Source organism: Plectropomus leopardus, chromosome 14 (genome assembly GCF_026936395.1).
Source record: "Plectropomus leopardus strain MGB_pleo_1.0 chromosome 14, ASM2693639v1, whole genome shotgun sequence".
NCBI classification, from domain to species: domain Eukaryota; kingdom Metazoa; phylum Chordata; class Actinopteri; order Perciformes; family Serranidae; genus Plectropomus; species Plectropomus leopardus.
In genome coordinates, this window is record NC_142189.1 from 32,444,196 (window position 1) to 32,463,714 (window position 19,519).

Consider the following 19,519-nt stretch of genomic DNA (forward strand, 5'->3'; position numbering starts at 1 on the left):
AAGATCAGTAGTGACCCACAGCTCGCTGTTTCATCAGCACTAATGAGGGCAGAATGAGTCGGAAAGAAACAGAATAAAGTTAGTGCGGGGCAGCGATGGATGGAGCTGTTCAGTTTTTAGATGTTTGTTCGTCATCTTTGCAGTTTTAGTTCGACACTATCGGAAAGCTCTGAATAACTGCAATCACCTCTGCTCTAGTGTTGCACTCGTCTGCCAGGAGAATTGTTCTTGAAATGAAATCATATCAAAGGAAAAAGAAGAAATGTGGTGACGGGTGACTGCAGCGGCCGACCTCTCTCACTGATGGATTTTATAACAGTCCAGAGATCAGCCGAGCATCCCCAGCCCAAACTCAAAAAAGGACACAAAATGACTGCTTTCCTGTTGATAGTGTCAGCGTGTACAGGACTTTTTGAGAGTTGTTCATTATGTTACAGGGAGGCTCAGGACAGTCCAGATCCAGGAGGAAGGAGTTTGAGGCCTGGCTGTCCAAAGAGAATGAACTCCTCTCAGGGATCCTCAGCACCAACGGAGCAACATTCAGCACCAAACAACTCAAGATCCGACAGGACACACTCAAGGTGAGGTCCAGTTCACCTGAAAACATTCACTTTTTCTTTTTAAACATCTCAGTCTGTAGCTGTAACAGACACAGACACAGACTAACTCTCATTCTTTGAGGAAGAAGTTTGTTTTGTTTGACTTTTTTTAATTTGATTTCAGTTTTCAGCAACAGTTATGTAATCGGCGTTAATTAATTATTTTACAGAGTGAACCATTTTACCATTTTTGTTTGGTTTTTTTTTTACACTGAAGAAACAACAAAGAACACAAATATCAGACATAGAACGTGGGGTGTTCAGCATTTAAGGTAAATGAATAGAAATAGGAATACAGAGTTGAATAAACATATTTTAACAAAAGAAGGACATTTTAGGAAAATAAACATTTTACACTTCATCCAAATTTCTTCAAATTTAGTCACCTGCAGCCTCTTTGAAAAGGTCATTCTTGTCATCACAAAGATTTCATAAATGATATCATACCAGCTCTACACATGGAGCATCTGGCTGAAGCCGTTACTTTGTAACTACTTTTCTAGCAGCTTAACTCAATATTCCTAATAAGTATTTTGTTGTATTTGTAGATGTTGAGAGTAAAAGGCCAAAAAGAAGCTGATCCCTCTTAAATGTGACTGCTGTCCCAAATATAGTCACTAATAATATATAAATCTTAAGCCAAAAACGATTTACTTTTGGACAGGCCCAAAACAGATGATGGAAGATGAAGTTAAAGGGACAGTTCACCCGAAACTGTCCCTTTAACACAGTTTCGGGTGAACTGTTGCCGAGTGCCAAGTATTGGAGATATCGACTGTAGAGATGTTTGTCTTCTCTCCAGTATAATGGAACTAGATGCCACTCAGCTTGTGCTGTTCAAAGCACCAAAAAATACATTTGAAAAACTCAACAGCAATGTTCCAGAAATCATGACCTGGTTAGTCAAGATAATCCAAAGACCTTGTTGTGAGCAGTTTCATGTAGAAACTATTTTGTCTCTGCCAAACTACACCCACCAACTGTATCAAGTCAATAGTCAAGTCAATTTTATTTATAATACCCTTAATGACTTATCACAGTTTGCCTCAGAGGGCTTTACAGCAGGCGACATCCCTCTGTCCTTAGACCCTCACATCGCCTAAGGAAAAACGCCCCCCAAAAAAACCTGAAACGGTGGAAAAAATCGTAGAAACCCCAGGAAGAGCGACTGAGGAGGGATCCCTCTTCCAGGACGGACAGACGAGCAATAGATGTCGTAAAAAACAATTCAATTACATTAATGACATAAATGACAGAGAAAGAGAGAAGCTTACAGCTTATGTTACAACTTAGATGAGGAGGATTTCAAAAATGTTTAAATCTCTGTCACGAGGACAAGCCTCTCATCCATGAGTACATGCACGTTTCCTTTTGCGCGGTGAAAAATAGCACGACTTCACAGGTCAGAGGAAAAATCTGTTTTTCTGATTCAGGTGTGAACTGTCCCTTTAAGAATGCACTAAGTTTTAAAATGAAAAATAAAATGCTTGTGTTTGTAACCGTCATACACCGTCAGATGGATCACAGGTTGCTGTTACTATGGAAGAAGAGTGGTTACTTTTTTTGGCTTTGTTTGTGAACAATTGTGAAAAGCATTCTAGTGCAGTTTTTGCGTGTTGTTGCCAGTTTAGCACTCAGCACACTGGGTCTCATTCATGGAATGTTTGTACATCTGAGAGAAGATGTGCACATAAAGCACATTGGTGTGAAAACCTGCACTGGATTCATGAACGCTGCAGGAAATTTGGATTTGGGCATTCCTGAATGTCAGTCAGTTGCAAACTGACATCGTGCTCCCGCTAGTCAGCACTTAGAAAACATCCCCGCCTGTGAACAGCCAGTGAGCACCATATAAGGAGGTGTTAGTTGCCATGGATAGACACATCCAGTCCAACTGCCAACAGGTCCCAAACAACAAAAGAGACACAGAAAGAAAACTTTTTCCAACTGATTGAAGTTATTTTGGGTGAAGTGGAGTTGAGAAAAAGTGTTGTGAACGGTCTGGTGCTTAAATGGCTCTTTGGCAGGAGTTTTAATGGACTGGAACAAGAAAAGGGGAAAGAGAGAGAAAGAGAAGAGTGATGGAATAAGGAAGCATGTGGAGAACCGGAGCGGAGAGAGAGAGCACGCGAGAGAGGAATGGAAAATGAGAGAAAGAGAAAGAAGAGCTGCAAGACATCTTGGTTGGCAGTTTTTTTTCTGCCTCCTAGCAGTGGGAGAGATGTGTGTAACATGCGGCAGAGAGTGGCTATCGTCTCCACGCTGCATGGCCATGGTGACCTTTTACAGTTTCATTTTTAAGTTATTATGCTGTGACTTCATGGTGAGAAGAAGAAGCAAGTCAGTGTTTTCTATGAAGTATTTTTTTACAAAACATGCCCAGGCAGTGCGTGAATGAGACAAAGGGCTTCGTCAGTCTCCACTGATGGCGATTCTTAATGGCCATGTGCAGTTCCACGTTGATTCGGCAATACATCGAGGAGAAAAGTGATGCAGACGGACGGAGTTTTCCTCATCTTATAGACGGACGTCGATCTAGAGTGACATAAAAGTTGCATTGAATTCTGATATGGGTCGCATTGTTGTTCAGACTGAGTTTGCATTTTAAAAAAATCAGATATGGATCTGATTTAGAACCACATGCGGCAGTGGCCCAAATCTGATTTGAAAAGCTCTGATTCCATGTGATTTGAACTGTTCACACTGTCATCAAACAATCCCATCTGGGAGAGGCTTGGGCCACTTGGGCCCTGCAGTGCAAACGTAGCTTTCATGTGGCGGACACTGCAAATGATAGTGGAAACACAGAGGAAGAGGGGAGAGGGAGGGTGCAGGAGGTGGTTTAGGAGAGCCCTGGGGAGAGTGAGGTATGTTATGCCTTCCCCCAGAATAGAAAAACAAATTGCATCCTGGAATATGCGTCAGACTGTGTTGTGTAGTACAGACTGCTTCATTATAGGAGATGGCCGCCTGGTTCTGTAGTGGCCTTGGAAGCATGTATAGCAGTGATATTCCCCCCGTGGTGCAGCTGAGCAGAACACAACAGCACTGTTGTGACTGTCACACAAGGTCTGCGCTGTTCATTCCAAAGGACAGATGGCCTGATGATTTGGAGCTAAAGCAGCCTGTATGTTGTCAGCCAGCAGGGAGCATTCCCACAAATTGGCTAACATTACCTGCAAGTTGCAATAATGTTTTAAAGAAAACATTTCAATCTAAAGTTCAAAGAATATTTTAAGGATGTTTGTTTTTTTCAAATCTAAATCTACCTTCTTCCACCTTCTAATGACATAACGTTTTAACTGCAACTTTCTGAGAATATTGTGGGGATGTTTAGAGGTGGCAGATCATAGAATGTTCTTTTATAAAACATTCCCACAATGTTTCAGAAGAACAAAGGTATAACATTTTTAAAGCAACATTCAGAACATGTTGAGGACTGAGATTACACAACATTTTTTAATGAAAATATAATGTAATGTGATATATTAACAACAAAAACATTTTTAATTTTATTTTCTAGGATTAAAAAAAACTTGCAGCTGAAAGTGTTACTTAAACATTACATTGTTCTTAGCAATTTTACATTCTGAGAATTGTACAATACATTGGTTGCATTGTACAATTCTCAGAATGTAAAATTGCTAGCTATCTAGAATCACAGCTGCATGTTTCTATTATTTTATGTTGAAGAAAAGAGTTATCCTGGTATGTTCTGCAATGTTCCACATATGCACTGTGTAATTTTATATTAAACATCATTATTCTGACCTGTGGGTGACTTTCCATCCAGCTGAAAGTCTCTGTCTTATTGTACTGAGACAGTCTGCTCACTCCTCTGTGCTGCTGCAGGCTCTGAGGGCAGGGCTGACCTGGGGTCAGGAGCAGTTCCAGCTGTTGCTGCAGGAGAGTCAGAGCGGTGAGGCTGGTTCTGGACCAACAGAAGATGTGGGTCTGGAAGAACTTCGCTACCGCTGGATGCTTTACAAGTCCAAATTGAAGGATGTGGGAGACATCAGAGCCAGAGCCAGTGCCAAGGTGAGAGGAGAGCATTGATCACAGAGGAGAAAAAACTGCCTGCATTTCAATTCACAAAACTTTTACTTCAAGGCTTTTATGTATGAATGCAACAAACCTTAATGGGTAGAATAATCTCAGGCTTACCATTATATTGTAGTTACCACAAAACTCATGAAGTTCACAACACTTTCCTAAGACTTAGTCAAAAACTCACATTGTCTGTCTTCATCCAAAAAACATGCACAGTAAGGCAAAGTTATTAAAAAGAGAAAAATATGCATCAACTTCTTTAGTCCAGCAGTAAAGCTATGATCTGATACCAAAGCTGCATGACTGCTCAGCACCTGGATCAGTGACTCTGCGTGGTGGTCTCACGGTTTGTTCCCTGTTTCAGGCTCTGCTGGTTACAAACTAATGGGGCCACCACTGTGCTAATGTGTTGAATCTGTTATTGTCATTTAAAAAAGTGTGATTTACTGGATTTCTATAAATGTGTGCATTTGACCATTTTTGCGTTTATGCCATAGTCATGAACGCAGTCAAAATAATTTAAAAAAGTGAGGAATGAAAAGGGTGAAAATGCGCCAAAGAATCCGTAAGGGTTAAAAGAGCTCTGCTGTGGGTGATAATAAACAGGTCTCCGTGTGCAGGAACACTGAAACAGGAAAAAAAAAAAAAAATCTGGAAAACAGATTTTTTGGTTCTTAATTTTGGAAGCTGTCAGTGTTTGCTGTTGTATAGCAAGCTCCTGCATGACCTCATGTGCCTTCACTCCTTTAAGTGCACTGGTGTCCTCTCAACACATGGTGGCAGTGTAACTTTATTTCGAGTCCTGCTGTGCTGCTCAGCAGACTTAATGCAACTTGGATGCTGATTGAACTGATTTCTGATTCTGACTCAGATGTGGTGTTAAATGAAATCAATTGTATTCACAATCTCATGTTAATTTTTGTTTGTTTGTTTGTTTTGTTTTGTTTTGTTTTGTGAGCACACTGGCCTGTGCAGCATGTCAGCTGTCAGTTCAGCACTGTGCTCCTGCAGGAGTCAGTAGTCATTAAGACAGAGCTCCAGTGTGGTTTGAATGTAGTATTGTGATTAAATGCACAAGGTGTCGCGTGTGTAACTGTTGCTGAACACTGTGAATTGATTCAGCTGTGTTTTATGTCTGCAGAGAGTCCAAACCAAACAAGAGGAGCCAGCCATCGCAGCAAAGGTGCAAAAGGTAACTCCAAATTATTTAGGACTTTGAAAAGATGACTCAGCATAACTGGAACGCACAATTGTGGTATGATGCTCCACCACCCAAATTATATCCTTTGTTGTTCTATTAACAGTAATTTAGGAATAAAATAGTTTTTCACAGACAAATTTAGGTGTTGCATATCTGCAAACTTCACAGGTAGGACCATTAAGTAGTTAGATAAACTTAAAATGAATGAGAAGCCACATGCCCAGCTGATATAGGATGCAAAGGTATTTAACATCACAGCTTAACAGTTTGGCTGTGATCTCAACATGTCCCAGTCAAAACTCAAAGTTTATTGAAAAGATAAAGATGAAATAGTTTCCAAACTTCGCCGAGATATTTTTATTTAGTCAAAATTTCTGCTTTAACCCATATTTGTGTGCAGTTTCCCTTAAAAAAGTCTGAGTTTATTATTCTCTGGCTCGCTGTGCACAAGGCACAGATGCACCTGTATGAACAAGGTGTTCTCTACTGAACATTGTTAAACTCCTGGAATCTAAGACAGGCTACACCCCAACGCACAGTGCAAGGGCTCAGGCTTAATAATGAAATCATTTCATGATAATCTTAAGTGTCTGTCAGCTGCTTTTCAAATTAATGAACTGATAAACTGTTTCATCAGCCAGAGAGCAGAGTCGCCCTGTTGCTTGTTTGATCAGGTGAACAATGAATATTCTATAGAAGCTGATTGTTTTGTTGGACAATAAGAAATTTAACACATTTGAGGAGTACCTGAGTATGACAGTCTGCAGATGGCGCTCCTTCCTTCGTCTTTAAGCTGTGCTGCTTTCACTGTTCACCCCAGACTCCCACTTCTTTAGCTCACAGCATCTCCATACTTAACATGTCTTCCATCTGTGTCATAGAGATTAATAAGGGGAAAAAATCAAACTTTTGGCTCTGTCTTCAACAAGTTTTCTCCAACATTCATTTTACGTATTTCAATTTCTAAGAGGTTTGGGCTGTAGAGAGCCAAACACCTGAGCACCCAGGACTGACATCAAGTCAAGCATATCAAACCAACCCCCGACCCTGCATTCATTAACTGCTGAGCAGCTTAAAGCAGCCCCCTGTTGACCCCTTAGACCCTCAGCTCAAACATTCCTGTGTGTTTTCACACGCTCTCCTCAGACTGAGCGCTCAGCTGCTGCTCGCCTTCATCAGCCTTTATCTTCAGCAGAGGAGGGCTGACTGCTTTATTGACTCAATGCTTTGTTGAGTCACGGCATCTTTTTTTTCTTTTCTTAGTGCCATGAAGCAAACACACCCACAATTCAGCAGCTACTTCTAACTTAACCAAATGAGTTGATATGCTGAAAAAACTCAGAGTTTAAGGTCTTTATAATTCAGAGTCTTTTAAATGTTGCCTCATTTTAGAATGACATTCGTCTTTGTGTGCATGTCAGCTCAGCATTCTGAATTCTGTCTGCTCTGCTTCTGCTGGCTTCATGTCTCTAAGAGGGCGAAGTCGCCAGCCCCATTTCCTGTTTTCACAAGTGTTTACTTGTCTTTTCCTTGAATATGTTTGTCAGCATTCTCATTCTGAGTTACTCTCAGATCAGAACACTGATCTCTGCTAATGACTTATTTAATCACAGCTGTGATGAAATACAGTCCAACCGCACAACCTCCAGTGATTCAGATGAGTTTGATCAGACTGTACGTCGCTCCAGCGTGTGTCCACTCACTGCCCTGATCTCTATCACCTTCAGTCCAGTATCAGACAGTTTGTGTGTGTGTGTGTGTGTGTGTGTGTGTGTGTGTGTGTGTGTGTGTGTGTGTGTGTGTGTGTGTGTCTCAGGCTGTGGCTGGTGTCAGACGAGTGTATCTCTGTCTCACTGCACATCTATGTAACATCTGTAACAGCTGGTTTACTGGTTTACTCCCAGTAAACGGCGACTTATCAGAACCCATCCATCACAGCTGCCCGCCTCCTGGGCTGCAGGTCGAGGGCTTTTGCATCAGGCAGGATTTTGCTGAGGTATGATAGCGGTCAGACGGGATTTCCTTGCTCTTCAAACATTGATTCAATCTACGGTACCCTTAGATAACTTCTGACTGTGAGCCTAATTAACGGTTTATAGTAAAGCAGAGTGATACATGAAGAGTTAAAAGTCCCAGTGATGTTGTACTGTATATCAGAACTCATGGAGTGCCTTCAACCAATCAAATTGCTTGGTTGGAACTAACTGTTGTATAAAGTATAGGACAGTATACAGTAGTTCACGTGTAGTGGTACATATATGCCGAGTTTTGTGACTTTTCTGCTGCTTTGTGTGAGTCTAACAACAAAGCCATCAGGCATAAGGCGCCCAAATAACCAGCAGCAAACCTGGGCTGCTCTGATATACACCGTCTCAATTAATGCATGTGTCACAGCAATGCTTTTGAGTTTGAGGTCCAATATTTTTCTGAACAGGCATCTCAAAAGAGGGTCTCTTTTAATTCAATTATATTAATATTATTAATAACATAACAGAGCAGATGTGGAAATTAGATACATTTTAAAATATACCATTATTATCATTGTTTTTATGAGGAAATAATTTAATAAAATTATCTAGATAATAATGAAACAAATTTTTGATATTTATTTTTGGGTACATTAATAGGTATATTAAACAAGTAATTTAAGAAAAATCTTAAAATAAGCTATAAATGTATTATAAAAATTCTACTAATGGAAAAAATGATAATTTTGAGATTAGTTGAGAAAAAAAGAATCCATAGGTATACCCCTAGATGAAACCTTATATTCTGCATTGTTAATGATCACAGTCTGAAATTCGGGTTAGACACCCCTCTGCCATGTGTGTTCACTCATTCACAGTGAGTTGAGGTAGTGCTGATTCTCAGAGACACACAAACAGACCTTTGTTCTGTGAGTGTTTGTCATATGAAGCTAGTTTCACTTCCTCTTCCATCAATCATTAATATTTACCCACACACTCCAACACATCTGCATGTCCATCTGTGTGTTTGACCACATTGTTAACTTTGGATTTCATTTGAGTTCAATCTTGTTTTCTGTAGCTACCATTGTCCTCCAGCTGTGGGGCACAAGCTCTATAAAAGTCTCCAAGGCTCCAAATAGTCTGATTTTAAAGAGTTCCATCAACTGATTCATGTAATCACTAAAAACTGTTTGACATAGTAGTGACTAGTTGTCTCCAAGCTCCAGTAAGCTTAATGAAAGACATTTTACAGTAATATTACAGACACGTGCACAGCTTTATTAAACTGTCAGGGAAAAATGCGCTTTATAAAGCTTTATCGGGGTGTTACTTTTACTGGTGATACTGGTCAGTTTGTTGGAAAGAGATCTTTTTAGGTACTCATAAATGCACTGGTGAAGTGGGAGGAGCTATTTTTGGAAGTAAAACTCCTGTTTATTTTTTACGGAAACAGTCAATATGTTTGCATGCATAGAAAGGTCATTGAACCCAACACCTTGGGAGTTTAAGTTGGTCCGCTCGGCCCCTCTCAACAGTTATGAATATGTTTTTTTACCATTTCAGTGTCAGTGTGAGCAGTACCATAACACAAATATGTGCGGCTCCCACAGTTCAGCCCAAGTGGATCCTGTCCTGCAGCACAGAGCAGGTGGATTTTAACATCTTCCATAGTGAGGACACTTATCATTTCAGACACACAATGAAATATAACTACTTGATAACACCGGACAAAGTTTATTGTAATGAGTAACTGTTGGAATTTTTGACTTTACAAACTATGGTTGTGATTCCAGCCTCTCCCTTACCTGACGGTGAAGCCTTTAAGCGCACAGTGTTTCTCCCTAATCTGAGACTGATGCTCCATGGCGCACGGTGTCTCTCTCTGAGGCACACAAAGCTCTGATTATTCACTGTTGATCAATGCCAAAGCTCCGAAGCCCAGAAAATGGTATTTGGGACAGCCCTAAAATATACACACAGAGGTTGAACTTTTTTGTCTCCTTGCGCCACTTGGCCCCAGCTCTAACGCTTTATCCAGTTATCTTCATACATCAATGGTTACACTCTCCATTCTGTGTTCAGAGGACGAGGCACTGAAGGACTACACTCAGTGTTTGAAATGAATTGTAAACAGAAGCTTTGACTGTCTCCCTGTTGCTATGGTGACTCATTTCAGATACAGGCAGATACTAGACAGCACATTAATTTAGAAAAGTGAATAAACAGTTTCACCAGAACTACAGAGGAGGTGTCCATCACCAGGAACTAATGGTCCCCCTTCAGCCAATCAGGATCGAATATTCACCCTAATGTCTAAAAAAAATGTAAAATAAATATGGAAAATGTTAAATACAGATGCAGTCCAGAGAATTTAGTAAATTTAGCAAAACATAAGTCCTTAAATTATCCATACTTAACAATAGCAAGAAGTCATAATGCACAGTTTACGTCTAACGTGGTACAATCATAATGCAGAATCCTAATTTTCCCTCACTGGTATATGATGGCAGTAGTTACTCTTTTATTAGTACTACATGAGTTTTAACAAATAATATTCACATAATAATCTTGAACCAAAACTCCTTAAAGATTTCTCCGTGTATCAGTGTTTGACGCTCGGCCTCAGTGAATTGTGTCTTTGCAGGCAACACTTTAGTTTAGCATGAAGCTGTTTCAGTGAGGCTGTGTGACGCAGTGTTCAGGAGGTGAAAGATAAACGTAGGCGGCAAACATGATTCACAGAATAACAAGTCTGGGAGAAAGAGAGAACGCAGAAGCCTGAGCTGAATCACTTTGCTGTGGTACAGCATGTTTCTGACTGTGTGGGTGAACGGCTCCTGCTTTCAGCTCAGCATTCCTAACATTTCCTATACTTACAGTTTTTAGATGTTTCTCCAGTGTTTCAGGCCTAATGAGCAATCACAAATCACATTATTGATTTCATTCATCCTAAATTTCATATATTTTGACAAAGAAAAGCACTGCAAACATTGTGAAGACTTTACAGCAGAAATCTAAAAAAAAAAAACGTATGGCATATATGACTGTGTGGTCTTTAAGGCAAGCATCAAAGAAAAAGTGCAGTCTTAAGATCATAAAAGAAGGCAAGAAATTATAGTTTCTAGCGTTTTGTAGTATGTATGTAGTATTTTGTAGTTTAATTTATAAGATTCAGAGAAAGAGAAATATCCTTTTTGAATCTTAGTCCTTTTTGACCTATATTCAGTTGAATACAGTACAGAGACAAGATACATAATGTTCAAACCAGAAAAAAAAAAAAATTGTGTTGTTTTATTTTATTTTTATAATATATACACACATTCTGAATTTGAATTTCTACTGTGTTAGGTCACTTGTTCTTTAAATAACACTGAGTATGCATTTGGGAACACTAATTATTGAAGGTTTGAAAGTGAAATCCTTCCCCATTCTTGTTTGATATACAGCTTCATTCAGAATAAGTGTACATTTATAAAAAAAAACAAGTTTAGCAGATTGAACATTAAATTGTGAATTGTGTTTAGACTGTATTCAACTGAATATAGGTTAAAAAAAAAAAGGGGGGGGGGGATTTGCAAATCACTGCATTCAGGATTTTTTTGTTTGTTTGTTTTTTATGTTCTACCCAGTGTCATAACTTTTGTTTGAATTGGGGTTGCATTTCAAATTCTAAACTAATATGCGCCATTTGATAAAAATACATCCTTAAAAGTCTTTAAATTTCCCTCACTAAAGATAACTCAGTGCAATCTGTGCATGAAGAAAGTGATGAGTGGAATGTGCCAGAAGCTAAATCTAATGCATCAAATTACAACAGTAATTAAACTAAATGAAGTTTGATTGAGTTAGTAAATGACAAAGTCAATCAGAAAGGACTTGATGCTGCCAGAGACAGTGTTGAGCATCTGGTGTCATTTCCTCTCATGTTCATGCTCGTGTTTTTGCATCAGATGCTCTGATTTAGAATTCCTGTCATCCAAGCACACTCTCTGTTCCATCATTTAGCATCCATCTCTTTTATTAGTGGACTATAGGAGCCCGCCTGGAAGTAATGTTGTGATTACATAAATACAAAGTTGCTTCATAATTAAACAAATCCATCACAGTCTGTCTAACAGTGTGAAGAGTACAGACATTTTAGATTTACATTTGTTCATGAAAAATTACCTTTTCTACAATATTAAAAACAACAAATAAAACAGAGTAGCATAAAATAACACAAACTGCCAGCTCACAGAAAAAAGCACATACACATGTCGACCTGTACATTGGCTGGGCCAGAAACACAATCTGTGAAACCAAGACTAAGAGAAGTCTGGAAAGACCCAAGATGAACTCTAGAAAACTCTTATTGTGGCTTATCTAAGTCCTGTGCAATATAATCCAGTACAGTACAATACAGTCCATCACAGTTAGTACACAGGTTGACTTCTCTCCTTGCTAATATGTTAAATTATTGGTCCCCTGGTCTAAAGAAACTCAGCGTGGGCATTGGACGAAGTATACTGAATTTCTTCAAGGTATAGACAAGAAACCATTTCATTTAGACATTTTTTAAGCAAGAAGGGGACACTGGTCTCCTCTCTCAGGAAAACTCTTCCTGCTCTGATCATAGCAAACACCAGGGCTTGTTGTAAAATTCAACAATAGTCAAGTCAGTTTTATTTATAAAGCCCGATATCACATGTGTTAATGTGTCTCTGTGTTGCTGCTGCTGTTGCAGAAGCCCAGCCTGTGTCAGCGTGTGTGCCGGCTGGCTCTCCCTCTGTGGCTCCTACTCCTCGCTCTACTGCTCCTGGCCTTCCTGCTGCCCCTCATGGACGAAGGAAACAGCTGCTCGCTGTCCAACAACTTTGCCCGCTCCTTCAACATCATGCTCCGATACGACGGACCCCCACCCACATAGGAAAACCTCCTGGGACAGAGTAATGTCTGACCTCACTATATACAGCAACTTCTAATGATATAACAGGCCATGGCTTATGTAGGAAATGTAGACCATCAGGACTGTATCAGACCACATACAGGACCACAAGTTTCCTTTAGAGCAACAAATCTTCTCCTCATTTTAAAATGACTCATCTCTCTTATGGCTTCCTAACACCAGTGAATCATGTCACATTTCTCTCATCTCCACTATGGACCACAGTCTGTGAAGGAACCAACAGCGAAAGTAGCACGCACACACACCTGTAAACAACCAATCCCACATTACCCCGATGCTTCGACACATTCTCAACCTCACATCCCATGATTCTTTACAGTTTAAAAATGATGACCTGCTAACTACTATCATGAGGAATAGCATAAGTCCAATAGTTCTACAAGTCCAATAATCATTTTAAGAATTTCAGAGCACAATAAGAAGACTGTAGAAGCTTTAACATCTGTTTACCAAAGTCATATTTTGTCATCTTTCGGCATCATGCCTTACAGCTTACATATGGTAGTCAGCTTTTATCCTGTAGAATAGATGATGAATGTATGTTCATCTGAACTTTATATTTGCTTTAATACTTACCAATATAACTCACTATGAGTAATTTAGATTACTAATAACCATGCCAAAAAAGAAAAAAAAAACATTGCAGTGTATCATTATAACAGAAAATATTCTAATATTCTCTTATTTTTTCTTGTAATTACTACATACCTAACTATTCAGTTTTAACAAGAAACTATTTTGACACCATAATATAATTGAAACGTCCTCATTACACTGTAAAATCTGACAAGTTGATCTTTTGTAAAATAAACTTTGAAATCAATTTACTTGCAAAATCTAAGTAAATATAACTATTAATTTATGTTTACTTTATATCTTAGTGTGACGTTTAGTTAAAATTTAGCTGCATTTACTTAATTTCATGAAGCTGTTATGACAAGTGACATGAGCTTGGTCTTTTTAGGTGTTAGAAGCTTTAGTAAAACAAGTTAGTCTGACTTAACGTGATGATGATGAAGAGGATTTTGCCAATGGTGAAGTTAGGAGATGAATGAGTTCTGTTTTGTATACATATTTAAGAAAATACAAATATGATTGACTAGTTTGCACCCAGCAGAATACAGATATATAGCACAGTAAACTTGGTTTACTGAAGTTACTAAAACTTAGAAAGAGTGATTTAATTAAACATGTTGACTTGCAACAACTTCACAATATTAAGTATATATAACTAAATTTTAGTAAACTTAACAATTAGATATAAAGTAAACATAAATAAAGATTATTAGTTATATTTACTCACAATTTAAAAGGCAGTCAGTTTCCTAGATTTTTTAAGTAATGTCAACATGTCAGATTTTACAGTGTAAAACACTCCAACAAATCACACTAAAAACATAAAATGCTTCTGCGATACAACAGCTTACCTTAATAGGGAAGAAACATAATCAGAATTTTCATACAAATAAAACTAGACAAGACACAAAATGAAACCTGCTTAATATCAACTGGCCTATTTTAGCACTTATTAGTTGTCTATTTTTCATATAAATTAAAACATACTGTACAGAAGCCAAAGTCAGCTGGTCCATACAAACCATGTAACAAAACCAAACCAAAGAAGAGCAGCAGAAATGAAACTGACACTGCGGAGCTCTCCTCAAAGCAACAAGTTGTATCTGACACCTCCCGCGGCACAGCTCAGAAACCCACCATAGACTCGCTGAGGTAAAGCAATGCTTCATGTGCAAATAATATGTAGCAATGTCAAATAATTAGCTTGCAGAGAACTGCAAAGTGCATCTTTGTATTTTAAATGGTTTATCTTTTATCTTTTAAATATTTTGAGGTTAAAATATTGTGTGTTCCTAGTATATTAAAATCAAGCAGGACTGTAACTGTATCTTCATACTGAGAGCAACTCGGCTAACAATAATCCTCCTGTTCTGACTCAGTAGTGACCTGGCAAGACTTTTTATTCAACATAGCTAATAACCAGTTATCAGCCCTGGTGTTGTAAAGTGCTGCCTGTGCTACAAGGACCCCATTCTGAATGTGGACTGTGGGCTCCAGTGTTGGATACAGTGCTGTACACCAAGGGGTCATTTACATGGCAACAGTTCTTGAAGTTGAAATTTTTGTTGCAGTTTGACCTTTCGTTCACAGAACAACAGCGTTTTGGGGGCCTAAAAAGGCAAACTTTTGAAATCTGGTTCAAGAGTGAAACTTTTTGAAAACGGCACCCCTTCTGTCACCATGTAACCTGGCAATGTGCGAATCCTGTGAGAACGGTGGCATCACAACAGCACTTCATGCAGGCGCGTGGTGATCTACTATGTGTCATTAGAAAGTTACACCGCCAACTACTGGCCTGACATGCATACAACAGCATTTTTGGACGTTTTTGTGGATTCACACACATGAGGATGGTTCTCACAATGTTATCATATGAACTGTTTTTTTGTAGGGCCTAAGACCAAGTTCTGACTCCGCCTCCAGGACAGCTGCTGTTTTGTTCTTCTAGTAACATCTCAACAGTGAAACATGTAGCAGGGTTTACATGTTTTAGAGTTTTTGAAATATCAGTATCAGTTTTTCCAGCTTGGCACCACATGTTTCATACCTTCAAAATCTGCCTGATTCTTTAAAAGTGAGCTCTCTAATGCTGTCTTTAAAACTATGAAGTTTTCCCATTGTCATATATCTCCATTTGACTGTGACATGGGCTTAGCATTCTTTAAAATGCAGCTACAAGCTGAAATATTAGATGATTATTGTCTCTGTCTATAGATATATATATATATATATATATATATATATATATATATATATATATATATATATATATATATATATATATATATATATATATATATATATATATATATATATATATTGAATGACCTATAGGATATGCTTTTGAGCATGGTTATGTTCATGAAGATGGAAATGTAGTTATAGGAGTAACAGTAAGTACGTTTCCATGCAGTTTGGTGGAGCGATGGTTATAGCTCCATTAGGCCAGTTAATTAGACTTCTGTCCTTGTTCTAGTATATAAGCACTGAGGGAGAATCCATTTATTGATGGAAGTATGTGCGACTCCTCGACAGCAGGTGGAGATATGCCCCCTTTCAGCTAGTTGCTATTGGACCTTCTTCTGGTTGATCTATTACAAAATAAACCAGACAAATTAGCAAGTGGGAAACACATGTTGAATGGTGAAAACATGGATAATTTTAGGCGTTGTACATTACTTACATGCTCTATGTCTGTTTTGTTTTCTTCCCTTCTTCTTTTTTGTTTTCCCGTCTTTCCTCTACAATTGTATGCTGGTCGACTTCCAGATCAAAACCCACCACTGGGACTACAAAGCATGTGCAGAACACCTCGGCCAGTTTGTTGTCTGTTGAGGCGTGTACATGAAAGATTAAATCGACTGCCGACAGCATTATCTAGGTGTGTTAGTCCGACTTTGAGAAAGTCAACTTAGTCTGATTTCAGTCGCACTGTCATGTTTACATGTATTTCAAAAGTCCCGTTTTAGCCAGACTTACACAATAATTTGACTTTTTCTAACATCATGTAAAAGTACTTTGTCAATATATATAGTGTATATACACATATATTTTGTCTTACTTCAGGAACAGAACCTGGAAATTGTTGGTTGGTTTCACCTCGGCACTCGGTTGTGGATTCAGGCTGTAGGAAGGCAGCATATATTCCAAATAAATGTACACAGACAAATGCACAGTCAGACAGAAAGACATTTTTCATAGCTTTGATTTTAAAATAATTAAAATGCAACAAAATGTCCTGATCCCAGACAGGACACCTAGTTGGAAGCTGTTGGTTGCTGCAGAGTTGTTGAAGAGTGGTTGGTTGTATTGCTCACAGTTTGGGCACACAGATGTGCTTTATGTTTCAGTAAGAAATAAGTCAAAGAGGTGCACATGAAGAATGGATGGTGAAAAGATGATGACTGATGAAATGTAGCGACGGTTTTTGAGTGAAGGGCTGTCTGCCTGTATTCAGGGTTGTAGGGTTAGGGTTAGAGCATTCTGCTCATGTAGCTCTCTTCCCTCACACTCTCTTCCTAACTCATATAACCTGATACATTTCCTTAACACTGCAGTGCTCTGATATATATTTGAGGAGGACGGTTTTAATATTTGTCATATTTTCATAATGTACTTCGAAGAACCAAAAATGCTTCTTTTAGTTTGATTCTGTCTGTAGAGTATTTGACTGTACATACTCAGAGTTCTTTTGTGTTCTTGAAGTTTTTTATTTTTATGCTTTTATTTTTATTCTGTTAGCACTGATGATGTGACAGCTTATCTGCTACAGCTGATGCAGGAGGAAGAAGGCCTGCTGTGGTTCTCTTCATGTGTCAGCAGGTTTAAAGAAGTTTTAATTTGTTCATTTTTATTTTATTTTTTAACTGTAAGGGCGTCTCATGAGAGCTCTTTCTCTACTTTTCTTTTCTGAAGGTGCTATTTTGGCTTGAACACAGTGATCAGTTTTTTTCACAGTGAAAACAATTAGAAGGCCGTCTGCCGTGGCCCCTGACAGTCTGTTGGCCCACAGCATACTCTCGGTGCCAGTGCTACGAATCTGGCAGTCCACCTTTTTTGTGCAAACCTAAAATAACTTGCAACCTTTTTTTTCTTATCCTGCATTCTCTCTCTCCTCACACCACACACTCCTAAAAATACACCCACACACCTCCACACACCCTCACACACAGCTACTTTCCCTTTTTTGGATGGGTTTGTGTGTGTTATTGACTTGTGTTGCCATGGCAACAGTGACCAAATCAAGTTGTCTTTTCATCTCATACAGCTCATGTCTTTGTTTGCCACAACTTGACAAGTGCTCCAACATGTTTGTGTTATGATGTTTAAGTCAGCTGTTGTTTGGGAATGAAAAAGCAGGTATTATGATATAAACATTTAATTTTAAGATCACTAACTCATAACCGTCCCAGTTTAGACATAAAATCAAAGCTCCCAAAAAGAAATGGAAACCTTCAAACAGCCACGAAGTCATGTCACTTTATTTACACCATGGTCAAAAATAATACTACGTGATTGTCTGTTAAAAACTCTCAAGCTAAGTAAGTGTTTCCTTCACAATCTCCTTTTTTCTTTATTTTAAATGCATTTGTGTCCTTTTACATCATTCTGTGTACCCTCTCTAAATTCTGAGGATTTTGTGGGTCCATGAATTAAGCATAGGCAGAGCTCTCCATGAGGTCTTTTTTTCCTCAGCAGCAGTTTGTGAATTTTATTCACAAGATGGAAAATTGATATATATCGATCTGATCTGAGCTGATCAGATCAATGGATAAGGGGAGCAGCTACTACGAGTAAAAGCAAACTTTTAAGCCCAGTTCAGACCGAAGCAATGAGACAAGTAAAAAATCACTGCTACTTGCAATGCTGCAACATTCTAAAAACCTGCCAGTTCACATCAATGCAACTAGATGAGACAATGTGTCATGTCTATAGCAACAAAAAAAAAACAAAACTATAGCATAGAAAAATGTTGGGATAAATGGGAGTTTTTTCCTAAATTGATGTGTTTCCATTAGACGTATTTTATATTCGCAATTTCAATTTGCTATTTGAGGGTGAATGGAAACCCACCTAGTGAGATGCCTGCTACAGCTGCATTTGCTGTAGGCTTTTGATGAAACGGTAAAAAAATCTACAAAGCGACCTGAGCTTCGGACGGATTGTAATCATAGTTAAGACACCACAATAATTTTAATAACCAATGCCAATTAATCACTCACTTTGTATGTGTGTGCGCAGACTTTGTTATGAGCTGGTTGGCTGTTGAAACAGGTGATGTGCCTTAAGTTCTAAAACCATCAGCTGGCCTGAGTTGAGCTGCCAACAGCTAATTACACCGCTGCAACTTTTCTCTGCAATGGTCTTAAACGGTTTTGTCTCCTCATTGGTCTGAACTGGGCTTTAGACTCACCAGATTGAATGGTTAAGTTTCACTTTCACTGCAACTTAAGTTCTGCTGCTCCATCTGTGCCCAGAGTACGGTCGAGCTCCAAAAAATCTGAAATCAGTTTGTGCAAGCAGATATTTTAGTTGGTGGGAACCATAAATAAATGAATGGTTGGGGAACACTGAAAGTTCTGGCTCACACTGTTCACACTGGTGTCTTAGGATTCCCTAGTTATGGTGGAGGTGAATAGAAAACAAAATGACATTAGGTTTCTCACAGGTTGGGGTTTTAGGATTCTAATCAAATCATTTTACATGAGATTAAAAAACAGATCACATTTATGGGAAATATTGAGTTAATATCACACACACTTTAACAACCTTACTGGTGTGTATGAGAACATGACTTATTTTGCTGATGACTCGTGTATATATGCTAAATGCAGCGTGACATATCATTGAAGACATATAGTTATCATGGCCTTAAAGCTGTCCGTATGATATCCAGTTGATGAGCTGTACTCAGTGCCATAACCACCTCTATTTATTCACAGTGTAGCTTTATAAAGACTCAGCCAATGTACTGTATAAGGCTTATATAACCAGGTTCAGTGTAAGGTGTAGTCCTGTCATGTGTTAATGCTGCATTGTATGCTGGATCAATAACTCGCCTCCATGGTACTGCTGCTTATTGCACTGCTCGTCTCTGTCTCTTATTATGCATGTATTGCTTAGACGCCTATGCAACGTGTGGCTCACTTAGTGTCCATTGTACCTTATGCAACATATG

The 19,519-nt window shown here is 38.7% G+C and overlaps 1 protein-coding gene across 1 annotated transcript in view; it reads left to right on the forward strand.

The window, feature by feature from the left end:
• syne3 (spectrin repeat containing, nuclear envelope family member 3) overlaps positions 1–15,581 on the forward strand; it is a 64,498-nt gene extending 48,917 nt beyond the window's left edge. Inside the window, exons 15-18 of the mRNA XM_042500605.2 lie at positions 438–581; positions 4,452–4,637; positions 5,791–5,841; positions 12,544–15,581. Coding sequence (XP_042356539.2) covers positions 438–581; positions 4,452–4,637; positions 5,791–5,841; positions 12,544–12,726 — 564 coding nt within the window. The 3' untranslated portion in view covers positions 12,727–15,581. The remainder of the gene's footprint in view (positions 1–437; positions 582–4,451; positions 4,638–5,790; positions 5,842–12,543) is intronic.
• Positions 15,582–19,519: the final 3,938 nt, after the last annotated feature.